The 17,135-nt window shown below is 42.5% G+C and overlaps 1 protein-coding gene across 1 annotated transcript in view; it reads left to right on the top strand.

Moving 5' to 3' along the window:
- Nucleotides 1–17,135, top strand: part of LOC109880886 (phospholipid-transporting ATPase ID) — a 105,550-nt gene that overhangs the window by 61,220 nt on the left and 27,195 nt on the right. Inside the window, 6 exon segments of the mRNA XM_031787466.1 lie at nt 13,325–13,397; nt 14,314–14,384; nt 14,513–14,592; nt 15,238–15,396; nt 15,582–15,670; nt 16,638–16,834. Of these exon segments, the coding sequence (XP_031643326.1) occupies nt 13,325–13,397; nt 14,314–14,384; nt 14,513–14,592; nt 15,238–15,396; nt 15,582–15,670; nt 16,638–16,834 (669 nt within the window).

Raw genomic sequence — 17,135 nt, forward strand, 5'->3', positions numbered from 1 at the left:
ACTCATTAGTAAAGACAGTTATCTAGTCCAGTCTACACCCAGCAATACAGACAGTCATCTAGTCCAGTTTACACTCATTAGTAAAGACAGTTACCTTGTCCAGTCTATACTCAGCAATACAGACAGTCCTCTAGTCCAGTATACACTCAGCAATACAGATTTTCATCTAGTCCAGTCTACACTCAGAAATACAGAGATTCATCTAGTACAGTATACACTCAGATATACAGACAGTCCTCTAGTCCAGTCTACACTCAGCAATACAGACAGTCATCTAGTCCAGTGAACACTCAGCAATAATGACAGACATCTAGTCCAGTCTACAGTCAGCAATACAGACAGTCATCTAGTCCAGTCTACACTCATAAATACAGACATTCATCTAGTCCAGTCTACACTCAGAAATACAGACAGTTATCTAGTCCAGTCTACACTCAGAAATACAGATGTTCATCTAGTCCAGTCTACACTCAGCAATACAGAAAGTCTTCTAGTCCAGTGTACACTCAGCAATACAGATTTTCATCTAGTCCAGTCCACACTCAGCGATACAGACAGTCATCTGGTCCAATCTACACTCAGCAATACAGACATTCATCTAGTACAGTCTACACTCAGAAATACAGACAGTCCTATAATCCAGTCTACAATCAGCAATGAAGACAGACATCTAGTCCAGTCTACAATCATTAATACAGACATTCATCTAGTACAGTCTACACTCAGAAATACAGACAGTAATCTAGTCCAGTCTACACTCATTAATACAGACATTCATCTAGTACAGTCTACACTCATTAATACAGACAGTCATCTAGTCCAGTCTACACTCATTAGTAAAGACAGTTATCTAGTCCAGTCTACACTCATTAATACAGACAGTCCTCTAGTCCAGTCTACACTCAGCAATACAGACAGGCATCTAGCCCAGTGTACATTCAGCAATAAAGAAAAAAACACCTAGTCCAGTCTACAATCAGCAATACAGGCAGTCATATAGTCCAGTTTACACTCATTAGTAAAGACAGTTATCTAGTCCAGTCTACACTCAGCAATACAGACAGTAATTTAGTCCAGTCTACACTCAGCAATACAGATTTTCATCTAGTCCAGTCTACACTCAGAAATACAGACATTCAGCTAGTACAGTATACACTCAGATATACAGACAGTTCTCTAGCCCAGTCTACACTCAGCAATACAGACAGTCCTCTAGTCCAGTCTACACTCAGCAATACAGATTTTCATCTAGTCCAGTCTACACTCAGAAATACAGACATTCAGCTAGTACAGTATACACTCAGATATACAGACAGTCCTCTAGTCCAGTCTACACTCAGCAATACAGACAGGCACCTAGCCCAGTGTACACTCAGCAATAAAGAAAAAAACACCTAGTCCAGTCTACAATCAGCAATACAGGCAGTCATCTAGTGCAGTTTACACTCATTAGTAAAGACAGTTATCTCGTCCAGTCTACACTCAGCAAAACAGACAGTTATTTAGTCCAGTCTACACTCAGCAATACAGACAGTCCTCTAGTCCAGTCTACACTCAGCAATACAGATTTTCATCTAGTCCAGTCTACACTCAGAAATACAGACATTCAGCTAGTACAGTATACACTCAGATATACAGACAGTCCTCTAGTCCAGTCTACACTCAGCAATACAGACAGTCATCTAGTCCAGTGAACACTCAGCAATAATGACAGACATCTAGTCCAGTCTACAGTCAGCAATACAGACAGTCATCTAGTCCAGTCTACACTAAAAAATGCAGACATTCAGCTAGTACAGTATACACTCAGATATATAGACAGTCCTCTAGTCCAGTCTACACTCAGCAATACAGACAGTCATCTAGCCCAGTGAACACTCAGCAATAATGACAGACATCTAGTCCAGTCTACAGTCAGCAATACAGACAGTCATCTAGTCCAGTCTACACTCAGCAATACAGACATTCATCTAGTCCAGTCTCTAATCAGCAATAAAGACAGTCATCTAGTCCAGTGAACACTCAGCAATAATGACAGACATCTAGTCCAGTCTACAGTCAGCAATACAGACAGTCATCTAGTCCAGTCTACAATCAGCAATACACACAGCCATCTAGTCCAGTTTACACTCATTAGTACAGACAGGCATCTAGTCCAGTCTACACTGAGCAATACAGACAGTCATCTAGTCCAGTCTACACTCATAAATACAGACATTCATCTAGTCCAGTCTACACTCATGAATACAGACATTCATCTAGTCCAGTCTACACTCAGAAATACAGACAGTTATCTAGTCCAGTCTACACTCAGAAATACAGATGTTCATCTAGTCCAGTCTACACTCAGCAATACAGACAGTCTTCTAGTCCAGTGTACACTCAGCAATACAGATTTTCATCAAGTCCAGTCCACACTCAGCAATACAGACAGTCATCTAGTCCAATCTACACTCAGCAATACAGACATTCATCTAGTACAGTCTACACTCAGCAATACAGACAGTCATCTAGTCCTTTCTACACTGAGCAATACAGACAGTCATCTAGTCCAGTCTACACTCATAAATACAGACATTCATCTAGTCCAGTCTACACTCATGAATACAGACATTCATCTAGTCCAGTCTACACTCAGAAATACAGACAGTTATCTAGTCCAGTCTACACTCAGAAATACAGATGTTCATCTAGTCCAGTCTACAATCAGCAATGAAGACAGACATCTAGTCCAGTCTACAATCATTAATACAGACATTCATCTAGTACAGTCTACACTCATTAATACAGACAGTCATCTAGTCCAGTCTACACTCATTAGTAAAGACAGTTATCTAGTCCAGTCTACACTCAGAAATACAGACAGTTATCTAGTCCAGTCTACACTCAGCAATACAGATGTTCATCTAGTCCAGTCTACACTCAGCAATACAGAAAGTATTCTAGTCCAGTGTACACTCAGCAATACAGATTTTCATCAAGTCCAGTCCACACTCAGCAATACAGACAGTCATCTAGTCCAATCTACACTCAGCAATACAGACATTCATCTAGTACAGTCTACACTCAGCAATACAGACAGTCATCTAGTCCAGTGTACACTCAGCAATACAGACAGTCATCTAGTCCAGTCTACACTCAGCAATACAGACATTCATCTAGTCCAGTCTCTAATCAGCAATAAAGACAGTCATCTAGTCCAGTCCTCACTCAGCAATAAAGCCATTCATCTAGTCCATTCTACACTCAGCAGTACAGACAGTCATCTAGTCCTGTCTACACTCAGAAATACAGACAGTCCTATAATCCAGTCTACAATCAGCAATGAAGACAGACATCTAGTCCAGTCTACAATCATTAATACAGACATTAATCTAGTACAGTCTATACTCAGAAATACAGACAGTTATTGAGTCCAGTCTACACTCAGCAATACAGACAGTCATCTAGTCCAGTCTACACTCATTAATACAGAGTTATGTAGTCCTGTCTACACTCAGCAATACAGACAGTGATCTAGTCCAGTTTACACTCATTAGTAAAGACAGTTATCTAGTCCAGTCTACACCCAGCAATACAGACAGTCATCTAGTCCAGTTTACACTCATTAGTAAAGACAGTTACCTTGTCCAGTCTATACTCAGCAATACAGACAGTCCTCTAGTCCAGTATACACTCAGCAATACAGATTTTCATCTAGTCCAGTCTACACTCAGAAATACAGAGATTCATCTAGTACAGTATACACTCAGATATACAGACAGTCCTCTAGTCCAGTCTACACTCAGCAATACAGACAGTCATCTAGTCCAGTGAACACTCAGCAATAATGACAGACATCTAGTCCAGTCTACAGTCAGCAATACAGACAGTCATCTAGTCCAGTCTACACTCATAAATACAGACATTCATCTAGTCCAGTCTACACTCAGAAATACAGACAGTTATCTAGTCCAGTCTACACTCAGAAATACAGATGTTCATCTAGTCCAGTCTACACTCAGCAATACAGAAAGTCTTCTAGTCCAGTGTACACTCAGCAATACAGATTTTCATCTAGTCCAGTCCACACTCAGCGATACAGACAGTCATCTGGTCCAATCTACACTCAGCAATACAGACATTCATCTAGTACAGTCTACACTCAGAAATACAGACAGTCCTATAATCCAGTCTACAATCAGCAATGAAGACAGACATCTAGTCCAGTCTACAATCATTAATACAGACATTCATCTAGTACAGTCTACACTCAGAAATACAGACAGTAATCTAGTCCAGTCTACACTCATTAATACAGACATTCATCTAGTACAGTCTACACTCATTAATACAGACAGTCATCTAGTCCAGTCTACACTCATTAGTAAAGACAGTTATCTAGTCCAGTCTACACTCATTAATACAGACAGTCCTCTAGTCCAGTCTACACTCAGCAATACAGACAGGCATCTAGCCCAGTGTACATTCAGCAATAAAGAAAAAAACACCTAGTCCAGTCTACAATCAGCAATACAGGCAGTCATATAGTCCAGTTTACACTCATTAGTAAAGACAGTTATCTAGTCCAGTCTACACTCAGCAATACAGACAGTAATTTAGTCCAGTCTACACTCAGCAATACAGATTTTCATCTAGTCCAGTCTACACTCAGAAATACAGACATTCAGCTAGTACAGTATACACTCAGATATACAGACAGTTCTCTAGCCCAGTCTACACTCAGCAATACAGACAGTCCTCTAGTCCAGTCTACACTCAGCAATACAGATTTTCATCTAGTCCAGTCTACACTCAGAAATACAGACATTCAGCTAGTACAGTATACACTCAGATATACAGACAGTCCTCTAGTCCAGTCTACACTCAGCAATACAGACAGGCACCTAGCCCAGTGTACACTCAGCAATAAAGAAAAAAACACCTAGTCCAGTCTACAATCAGCAATACAGGCAGTCATCTAGTGCAGTTTACACTCATTAGTAAAGACAGTTATCTCGTCCAGTCTACACTCAGCAAAACAGACAGTTATTTAGTCCAGTCTACACTCAGCAATACAGACAGTCCTCTAGTCCAGTCTACACTCAGCAATACAGATTTTCATCTAGTCCAGTCTACACTCAGAAATACAGACATTCAGCTAGTACAGTATACACTCAGATATACAGACAGTCCTCTAGTCCAGTCTACACTCAGCAATACAGACAGTCATCTAGTCCAGTGAACACTCAGCAATAATGACAGACATCTAGTCCAGTCTACAGTCAGCAATACAGACAGTCATCTAGTCCAGTCTACACTAAAAAATGCAGACATTCAGCTAGTACAGTATACACTCAGATATATAGACAGTCCTCTAGTCCAGTCTACACTCAGCAATACAGACAGTCATCTAGCCCAGTGAACACTCAGCAATAATGACAGACATCTAGTCCAGTCTACAGTCAGCAATACAGACAGTCATCTAGTCCAGTCTACACTCAGCAATACAGACATTCATCTAGTCCAGTCTCTAATCAGCAATAAAGACAGTCATCTAGTCCAGTGAACACTCAGCAATAATGACAGACATCTAGTCCAGTCTACAGTCAGCAATACAGACAGTCATCTAGTCCAGTCTACAATCAGCAATACACACAGCCATCTAGTCCAGTTTACACTCATTAGTACAGACAGGCATCTAGTCCAGTCTACACTGAGCAATACAGACAGTCATCTAGTCCAGTCTACACTCATAAATACAGACATTCATCTAGTCCAGTCTACACTCATGAATACAGACATTCATCTAGTCCAGTCTACACTCAGAAATACAGACAGTTATCTAGTCCAGTCTACACTCAGAAATACAGATGTTCATCTAGTCCAGTCTACACTCAGCAATACAGACAGTCTTCTAGTCCAGTGTACACTCAGCAATACAGATTTTCATCAAGTCCAGTCCACACTCAGCAATACAGACAGTCATCTAGTCCAATCTACACTCAGCAATACAGACATTCATCTAGTACAGTCTACACTCAGCAATACAGACAGTCATCTAGTCCTTTCTACACTGAGCAATACAGACAGTCATCTAGTCCAGTCTACACTCATAAATACAGACATTCATCTAGTCCAGTCTACACTCATGAATACAGACATTCATCTAGTCCAGTCTACACTCAGAAATACAGACAGTTATCTAGTCCAGTCTACACTCAGAAATACAGATGTTCATCTAGTCCAGTCTACAATCAGCAATGAAGACAGACATCTAGTCCAGTCTACAATCATTAATACAGACATTCATCTAGTACAGTCTACACTCATTAATACAGACAGTCATCTAGTCCAGTCTACACTCATTAGTAAAGACAGTTATCTAGTCCAGTCTACACTCAGAAATACAGACAGTTATCTAGTCCAGTCTACACTCAGCAATACAGATGTTCATCTAGTCCAGTCTACACTCAGCAATACAGAAAGTATTCTAGTCCAGTGTACACTCAGCAATACAGATTTTCATCAAGTCCAGTCCACACTCAGCAATACAGACAGTCATCTAGTCCAATCTACACTCAGCAATACAGACATTCATCTAGTACAGTCTACACTCAGCAATACAGACAGTCATCTAGTCCAGTGTACACTCAGCAATACAGACAGTCATCTAGTCCAGTCTACACTCAGCAATACAGACATTCATCTAGTCCAGTCTCTAATCAGCAATAAAGACAGTCATCTAGTCCAGTCCTCACTCAGCAATAAAGCCATTCATCTAGTCCATTCTACACTCAGCAGTACAGACAGTCATCTAGTCCTGTCTACACTCAGAAATACAGACAGTTATCTAGTCCATTCTACACTCAGCAATACAGACATTCATCTAGTACAGTCTACACTCAGCAGTACAGACAGTCATCTAGTCCAGTCTACACTCAGCAATACAGACATTCATCTTGTCCAGTCTCTAATCAGCAATAAAGACAGACATCTATTCCAGTCTACACTCAGCAGTACAGACATTCATCTAGTACAGTCTACACTCAGTAATACAGAAAGTATTCTAGTCCAGTGTACACTCAGCAATACAGATTTTCATCTAGTCCAATCTACACTCAGCAATACAGACATTCATCTAGTACAGTCTACACTCAGAAATACAGACAGTCCTATAATCCAGTCTACAATCAGCAATGAAGACAGACATCTAGTCCAGTCTACAATCATTAATACAGACATTAATCTAGTACAGTCTATACTCAGAAATACAGACAGTTATTGAGTCCAGTCTACACTCAGCAATATAAACAGTCATCTAGTCCAGTCTACACTCATTAATAAAGAGTTATGTAGTCCTGTCTACACTCAGCAATACAGACAGTGATCTAGTCCAGTTTACACTCATTAGTAAAGACAGTTATCTAGTCCAGTCTACACCCAGCAATACAGACAGTCATCTAGTCCAGTTTACACTCATTAGTAAAGACAGTTACCTTGTCCAGTCTATACTCAGCAATACAGACAGTCCTCTAGTCCAGTATACACTCAGCAATACAGATTTTCATCTAGTCCAGTCTACACTCAGAAATACAGAGATTCATCTAGTACAGTATACACTCAGATATACAGACAGTCCTCTAGTCCAGTCTACACTCAGCAATACAGACAGTCATCTAGTCCAGTGAACACTGAGCAATAATGACAGACATCTAGTCCAGTCTACAGTCAGCAATACAGACAGTCATCTAGTCCAGTCTACAGTCAGCAATACAGACAGTCATCTAGTCCAGTCTACACTCATAAATACAGACATTCATCTAGGTCAGTCTACACTCATAAATACAGACATTCATCTAGTCCAATCTACACTCAGAAATACAGACAGTTATCTAGTCCAGTCTACACTCAGAAATACAGATGTTCATCTAGTCCAGTCTACACTCAGCAATACAGAAAGTCTTCTAGTCCAGTGTACACTCAGCAATACAGATTTTCATCTAGTCCAGTCCACACTCAGCGATACAGACAGTCATCTGGTCCAATCTACACTCAGCAATACAGACATTCATCTAGTACAGTCTACACTCAGAAATACAGACAGTCCTATAATCCAGTCTACAATCAGCAATGAAGACAGACATCTAGTCCAGTCTACAATCATTAATACAGACATTCATCTAGTACAGTCTACACTCATTAATACAGACAGTCATCTAGTCCAGTCTACACTCATTAGTAAAGACAGTTATCTAGTCCAGTCTACACTCATTAATACAGACAGTCCTCTAGTCCAGTCTACACTCAGCAATACAGACAGGCATCTAGCCCAGTGTACACTCAGCAATAAAGAAAAAAACACCGAGTCCAGTCTACAATCAGCAATACAGGCAGTCATCTAGTCCAGTTTACACTCATTAGTAAAGACAGTTATCTAGTCCAGTCTACACTCAGCAATACAGATTTTCATCTAGTCCAGTCTACACTCAGAAATACAGACATTCAGCTAGTACAGTATACACTCAGATATACAGACAGTTCTCTAGTCCAGTCTACACTCAGCAATAGAGACAGTCCTCTAGTCCAGTCTACACTCAGCAATACAGATTTTCATCTAGTCCAGTCTACACTCAGAAATACAGACATTCAGCTAGTACAGTATACACTCAGATATACAGACAGTGCTCTAGTCCAGTCTACACTCAGCAATACAGACAGGCATCTAGCCCAGTGTACACTCAGCAATAAAGAAAAAAACACCTAGTCCAGTCTACAATCAGCAATACAGGCAGTCATCTAGTGCAGTTTACACTCATTAGTAAAGACAGTTATCTCGTCCAGTCTACACTCAGCAAAACAGACAGTTATTTAGTCCAGTCTACACTCAGCAATACAGACAGTCATCTAGTCCAGTCTACACTCAGCAATACAGACAGTGACCTAGTCCAGTCTACACTCAGCAATACAGACATTCATCTAGTCCAGTCTCTAATCAGCAATAAAGACAGTCATCTAGTCCAGTCCTCACTCAGCAATACAGCCATTCATCTAGTCCATTCTACACTCAGCAGTACAGACAGTCATCTAGTCCAGTCTACACTCAGCAATACAGACAGTCATCTAGTACAGTATACACTCAGATATACAGACAGTCCTCTAGTCCAGTCTACACTCAGCAATACAGACAGTCATCTAGTCCAGTGAACACTCAGCAATAATGACAGACATCTAGTCCAGTCTACAGTCAGCAATACAGACAGTCATCTAGTCCAGTCTACAATCAGCAATACACACAGTCATCTAGTCCAGTTTACACTCATTAGTACAGACAGGCATCTAGTCCAGTCTACACTGAGCAATACAGACAGTCATCTAGTCCAGTCTACACTCATAAATACAGACATTCATCTAGTCCAGTCTACACTCATAAATACAGACATTCATCTAGTCCAGTCTACACTCAGAAATACAGACAGTTATCTAGTCCAGTCTACACTCAGCAATACAGATGTTCATCTAGTCCAGTCTACACTCAGCAATACAGAAAGTATTCTAGTCCAGTGTACACTCAGCAATACAGATTTTCATCAAGTCCAGTCCACACTCAGCAATACAGACAGTCATCTAGTCCAATCTACACTCAGCAATACAGACATTCATCTAGTACAGTCTACACTCAGCAATACAGACAGTCATCTAGTCCAGTCTACACTCAGCAATACAGACAGTCATCTAGTCCAGTCTACACTCAGCAATACAGACATTCATCTAGTCCAGTCTCTAATCAGCAATAAAGACAGTCATCTAGTCCAGTCCTCACTCAGCAATACAGCCATTCATCTAGTCCATTCTACACTCAGCAGTACAGACAGTCATCTAGTCCTGTCTACACTCAGAAATACAGACAGTTATCTAGTCCATTCTACACTCAGCAATACAGACATTCATCTAGTACAGTCTACACTCAGCAGTACAGACAGTCATCTAGTCCAGTCTACACTCAGCAATACAGACATTCATCTTGTCCAGTCTCTAATCAGCAATAAAGACAGACATCTATTCCAGTCTACACTCAGCAGTACAGACATTCATCTAGTACAGTCTACACTCAGTAATACAGAAAGTATTCTAGTCCAGTGTACACTCAGCAATACAGATTTTCATCTAGTCCAATCTACACTCAGCAATACAGACATTCATCTAGTACAGTCTACACTCAGAAATACAGACAGTCCTATAATCCAGTCTACAATCAGCAATGAAGACAGACATCTAGTCCAGTCTACAATCATTAATACAGACATTAATCTAGTACAGTCTATACTCAGAAATACAGACAGTTATTGAGTCCAGTCTACACTCAGCAATATAGACAGTCATCTAGTCCAGTCTACACTCATTAATAAAGAGTTATGTAGTCCTGTCTACACTCAGCAATACAGACAGTGATCTAGTCCAGTTTACACTCATTAGTAAAGACAGTTATCTAGTCCAGTCTACACCCAGCAATACAGACAGTCATCTAGTCCAGTTTACACTCATTAGTAAAGACAGTTACCTTGTCCAGTCTATACTCAGCAATACAGACAGTCCTCTAGTCCAGTATACACTCAGCAATACAGATTTTCATCTAGTCCAGTCTACACTCAGAAATACAGAGATTCATCTAGTACAGTATACACTCAGATATACAGACAGTCCTCTAGTCCAGTCTACACTCAGCAATACAGACAGTCATCTAGTCCAGTGAACACTCAGCAATAATGACAGACATCTAGTCCAGTCTACAGTCAGCAATACAGACAGTCATCTAGTCCAGTCTACAGTCAGAAATACAGACAGTCATCTAGTCCAGTCTACACTCAGAAATACAGATGTTCATCTAGTCCAGTCTACACTCAGAAATACAGACAGTTATCTAGTCCAGTCTACACTCAGAAATACAGATGTTCATCTAGTCCAGTCTACACTCAGCAATACAGAAAGTCTTCTAGTCCAGTGTACACTCAGCAATACAGATTTTCATCTAGTCCAGTCCACACTCAGCGATACAGACAGTCATCTGGTCCAATCTACACTCAGCAATACAGACATTCATCTAGTACAGTCTACACTCAGAAATACAGACAGTCCTATAATCCAGTCTACAATCAGCAATGAAGACAGACATCTAGTCCAGTCTACAATCATTAATACAGACATTCATCTAGTACAGTCTACACTCATTAATACAGACAGTCATCTAGTCCAGTCTACACTCATTAGTAAAGACAGTTATCTAGTCCAGTCTACACTCATTAATACAGACAGTCCTCTAGTCCAGTCTACACTCAGCAATACAGACAGGCATCTAGCCCAGTGTACACTCAGCAATAAAGAAAAAAACACAGAGTCCAGTCTACAATCAGCAATACAGGCAGTCATCTAGTCCAGTTTACACTCATTAGTAAAGACAGTTATCTAGTCCAGTCTACACTCAGCAATACAGACAGTAATTTAGTCCAGTCTACACTCAGCAATACAGATTTTCATCTAGTCCAGTCTACACTCAGAAATACAGACATTCAGCTAGTACAGTATACACTCAGATATACAGACAGTTCTCTAGTCCAGTCTACACTCAGCAATAGAGACAGTCCTCTAGTCCAGTCTACACTCAGCAATACAGATTTTCATCTAGTCCAGTCTACACTCAGAAATACAGACATTCAGCTAGTACAGTATACACTCAGATATACAGACAGTCCTCTAGTCCAGTCTACACTCAGCAATACAGACAGGCATCTAGCCCAGTGTACACTCAGCAATAAAGAAAAAAACACCTAGTCCAGTCTACAATCAGCAATACAGGCAGTCATCTAGTGCAGTTTACACTCATTAGTAAAGACAGTTATCTCGTCCAGTCTACACTCAGCAAAACAGACAGTTATTTAGTCCAGTCTACACTCAGCAATACAGACAGTCCTCTAGTCCAGTCTACACTCAGCAATACAGATTTTCATCTAGTCCAGTCTACACTCAGAAATACAGACATTCAGCTAGTACAGTATACACTCAGATATACAGACAGTCCTCTAGTCCAGTCTACACTCAGCAATACAGACAGTCATCTAGTCCAGTCTACAGTCAGCAATACAGACAGTCATCTAGTCCAGTCTACAGTCAGCAATACAGACAGTCATCTAGTCCAGTCTACAATCAGCAATACACACAGCCATCTAGTCCAGTTTACACTCATTAGTACAGACTGGCATCTAGTCCAGTCTACACTGAGCAATACAGACAGTCATCTAGTCCAGTCTACACTCATAAATACAGACATTCATCTAGTCCAGTCTACACTCATGAATACAGACATTCATCTAGTCCAGTCTACACTCAGAAATACAGACAGTTATCTAGTCCAGTCTACACTCAGAAATACAGATGTTCATCTAGTCCAGTCTACACTCAGCAATACAGAAAGTCTTCTAGTCCAGTGTACACTCAGCAATACAGATTTTCATCAAGTCCAGTCCACACTCAGCAATACAGACAGTCATCTAGTCCAATCTACACTCAGCAATACAGACATTCATCTAGTACAGTCTACACTCAGCAATACAGACAGTCATCTAGTCCTTTCTACACTCAGCAATACAGACAGTCATCTAGTCCAGTCTACACTCAGCAATACAGACAGTCATCTAGTCCAGTCTACACTCAGCAATACAGACATTCATCTAGTCCAGTCTCTAATCAGCAATAAAGACAGTCATCTAGTCCAGTCCTCACTCAGCAATACAGCCATTCATCTAGTCCATTCTACACTCAGCAGTACAGACAGTCATCTAGTCCAGTCTACACTCAGCAATACAGACATTCATCTTGTCCAGTCTCTAATCAGCAATAAAGACAGACATCTATTCCAGTCTACACTCAGCAGTACAGACAGTCATCTAGTCCTGTCTACACTCAGCAATACAGACAGTCATCTAGTCCAGTCTACACTCAGCAGTACAGACAGTCATCTAGTCCAGTCTACACTCATCAATACAGGCATTTATCTAGTCTAGTCTACACTAATCAATACAGACATTTATCTAGTCCAGTCTACACTCATCAATACATACATTTATCTACATATCGTAAGCTGTTTCTATTTATAATTTAGTTCCTCTTTCTACCTACCTACCTACCTACCTACATCCCTCCCTCTCTCTCTCGCTCTCTCTCTCTCTCTCTCTCTCTCTCTCTCTCTCCCTCTCTCACCCTCCCTCCTCCTCTCTCTCTCTCTCTCTCTCTCTCTCCCTCTCTCTCACCCTCCCTCCCTCCTTCTCTCCCTCCCTTGTTTCTCTCTCAGTCTTCAGAAGGAGAAGTGGATGAATGTAAGAGTGGGTGATATCATTAAACTGGAGAATAACCAGTTTGTGGCAGTAAGTGTATGTCATTCAATCATCAACATAATGTATCACACACACACACACACACACACACACACACACACACACACACACTGGTCATGATTCATTTACAACTGTTGTAATGTACTCCGTCATAACACGGTTTTTATGGTGCATTGCAATGGTTTGATATATATACAAGCACTTACCGGTATTGAGATTCATTCATGGTGGTTTTAAAGGCTTCCATAAAGGCGATGTAACACACAGCACTCTCATATTTCAGCCAAACAATCTCTATACTAAGGTTAACTTTCAATGTACTGTACTAGTAGCATGTTAGCCAGAGCTTCTGGAATGTATTAGCCTTGTTAGATGGCCATGCTAGAAGGGACAGAGTGGTATTATCAGAAATGCTAGTGTGTTAGCCTTGTTAGATGGCCATGCTAGAAGGGACAGAGTGGTATTATCAGAAATGCTAGTGTGTTAGCCTTGTTAAATGGCCATGCTAGAAGGGACAGAGTGGTATTATTAGAAATGCTAGTGTGTTAGCCTTGTTAGATGGCCATGCTAGAAGGAACAGAGTGGTATTATCAGAAATGCTAGTGTGTTAGCCTTGTTAGATGGCCATGCTAGAAGGAACAGAGTGGTATTATCAGAAATGCTAGTGTGTTAGCCTTGTTAGATGGCCATGCTAGAAGGAACAGAGTGGTATTATCAGAAATGCTAGTGTGTTAGCCTTGTTAGATGGCCATGCTAGAAGGAACAGAGTGGTATTATCAGAAATGCTAGTGTGTTAGCCTTGTTAGATGGCCATGCTAGAAGGAACAGAGTGGTATTATCAGAAATGCTAGTGTGTTAGCCTTGTTAGATGGCCATGCTAGAAGGGACAGAGTGGAATGCTACAGTGTGTTAGTGGATGCTAATGCTAGCTGATGTTTCTCTTCAGGCTGACCTTCTCTTACTGTCCAGTAGTGAACCTCATAGCCTCTGTTACATTGAGACAGCAGAGCTAGATGGGTAAGAACACACCATAACACACAGCACAGTCCAATAAAGCACAACACAGTGATCCTCAGTGATGCTCAGTGATGGTTTGTGAGTTCTTATACAGTGTGTGTGTGTGTGTGTGTGTTGTGTTTGTGCAGGGAGACCAATATGAAGGTGCGTCAGTCTCTGTCTGTGACTGCAGAGCTGGGAGACCCCAACAGCCTGGCCTCTTTTGATGGTAGGAAGTCTCTTTCTATTGGTCTCTGTGTCTTTCACACATCAGAGGTCAGCAGGTCCACTCTGCAACTAAGCACTTAGCACCCACACTGCCCAGCATCACACACACACACGCCCTCCGTTGTCAGCGCTTAACACCCCCAGTCTCTCCATTCCCCACAGACACACACTGGTTTTCCTCATCAGCATGGTTCACCCACGCATCTCTCCTCACCTGCTCAGCAGAAAGCATTACTGCAAGCAAGTTGGTCTGTGTGTGTGTGTGTGTGTGTGTGTGTGTGTGTGTGTCTGTGTGTGTCTGCGTGTGTCTGCGTGTTTGCTAGCACAGTGCCCATAGTAAGTCAGTTTAATTCAATAGTCCTAAAAAGGAATGTGGCTGAAACACTGTCTGAAACACAGCTGAACTCTGCCCTCTGTGGTGATGTTGAATATGTAGTCATTACTTTTGTGAAGCAGAGGCTGATGTAGTAAACAGTGTGTTGTGCTGCTGAGGTGGTTTCTAAAGGCTGTCTGTTACTGAGGTGGGATGGTAAGATAATGATGGAGAGAACACTGTACTGTATCTAGGTGAGATGATTGTGTGTCTGAAAACCTGTATTAGCTGTAAAGTGTGTGATAAAGGTGTGTGTGTGTGTTGCCGGTACAGGTGAGGTGGTCTGTGAGCCTCCCAACAACAAGCTGGACAGGTTCTGTGGTCTTCTGTGCTGGAGAGATTGTAAATACCCCCTGAGCAACCACAACATGTTACTACGAGGCTGTGTTCTCCGCAACACAGAGACCTGCTACGGACTGGTCATCTTTGCAGGTTGGTCTTTCTGTATGTATGTATGTGTGTGTGTGTGTGTGTGTGTGTGTGTGTGTGTGTGTGTGTGTGTGTGTGTGTGTGTGTGTGTGTGTGTGTGTGTGTGTGTGTGTGTGTGTGTGTGTGTGTGTGTGTGTGTGTGTGTGTGTGTGTCTAACCAATTGCTCTTTCTATATCTCTCTAACCAGGCCCAGACACCAAGCTGATGCAGAATAGTGGTCGGACCAAGTTCAAACGCACAAGCATTGACCGCCTCATGAACACACTGGTGCTCTGGGTAGGAGACCCCACACCTCCCCTTCTGTTTGGCCATACTTGTTTCACATCTACTTCTAATATAAAACAAGACTATAAATGGCCTTCTGGTTTCTCCAGAAACTCTACTTTTCTAGTTTAGCTTGACATTTTGAAATTAAAATAAGGTACATACATTTAGCCTAATCTTTAACCTCCCTCCCTCCCTCCCTCCCTCCCTCCCTCCCTCCCTCCCTCCCTCCCTCCCTCCCTCCCTCCCTCCCTCCCTCCCTCCCTCCCTCCCTCCCTCCCTCCCTCCCTCCCTCCCTCCCTCCCTCCCTCCCTCCCTCCCTCCCTCCCTCCCTCCCTCTCTCTCTCTCTCTCTCTCCTCCCTCCCTCCCTCCCTCCCTCCCACCCACCCTCCCTCTCTCTCTCTCTCTCTCTCTCTCTCTCTCTCTCTCCTCCCTCCCTCCCTCCCTCCCTCCCTCCCTCCCTCCCTCCCTCCCTCTCTCCCTCTCTCTCTCCTCCCTCCCTCTCTCCTCTCTCCCTCTCCTCTCTCCTCTCTCTCTCTCCTCCCTCTCTCTCTCTCTCTCCCTCCCTCTCCCTCTCTCTCTCTCCCTCTCCCTTCCTCTCTCTCCCTCCCTCTCCCTCCCGCTCCCTCCCCTCTCTCCCTCCCTCTCCCCTCTCTCCCTCCCTCTCCCTCTCTCTCCCTCCCTCTCCCCTCTCTCTCTCCCCTCCCTCCCTCTCCCTCCCTCTCTCTCCCCTCTCTCCCTCCTCTCCCCCCTCTCTCTCCCCCCTCTCCCTCTCTCCCCCTCTCCCTCTCTCCCCCTCTCTCTCCCCTCTCTCCCTCCCTCTCCCCCCTCTCTCTCCCCTCTCTTCCCCCCTTTCTCCCCTTCTATCCCCCTCTCTCTCCCCCTTCTTCTCCCCTCTTTTCCCCCCTTTCTCTCCTTCTCACGCCTCTCTCTCCCCCTCTCTCCCCCCTTTCTCCTTCCTCTCTCTCCCCGTCCCAGATTTTTGGCTTCATGGTGTGTATGGGTGTGATCCTGGCTGTGGGGAACGCTGTGTGGGAGAGAGAGGTGGGTTCTCTGTTCCAGAGTTACCTTGCCTGGGACCTGCCTGTAGACAACTTCCTGTTCTCTGCTTTCCTCTCCTTCTGGTCCTACGTCATCATTCTCAACACCGTGGTGCCCATCTCACTCTACGTCAGGTCAGGAATACTTTATGTCAGGTTATAAGCCCCCTATGTCAGGTAATAAAACCTCTATGACCCTTTTAGTCAAGGGAGATGAGTGACAGTGATGGTCAAGATGCTTCATCAGTACTTTACTTTCTGTGGATTCTGGAACAAGTTAGTATTTCAATCCACGACTGATGTTAGTGTGTGGTACTGACCCACCCGTACTGGTTACTGACTTACTGTTGTTTGTTGGTTTCTTTATGTGTTAGTGTGTTTGTGTGTTAGTCTGTTGTGTGTTTTTGTATGTGTTGTGTGGGCTCCAATCTATCTG

The sequence above is a fragment of the Oncorhynchus kisutch genome, linkage group LG13, assembly GCF_002021735.2.
Source record: "Oncorhynchus kisutch isolate 150728-3 linkage group LG13, Okis_V2, whole genome shotgun sequence".
Taxonomy (NCBI): Eukaryota; Metazoa; Chordata; class Actinopteri; order Salmoniformes; family Salmonidae; genus Oncorhynchus; species Oncorhynchus kisutch.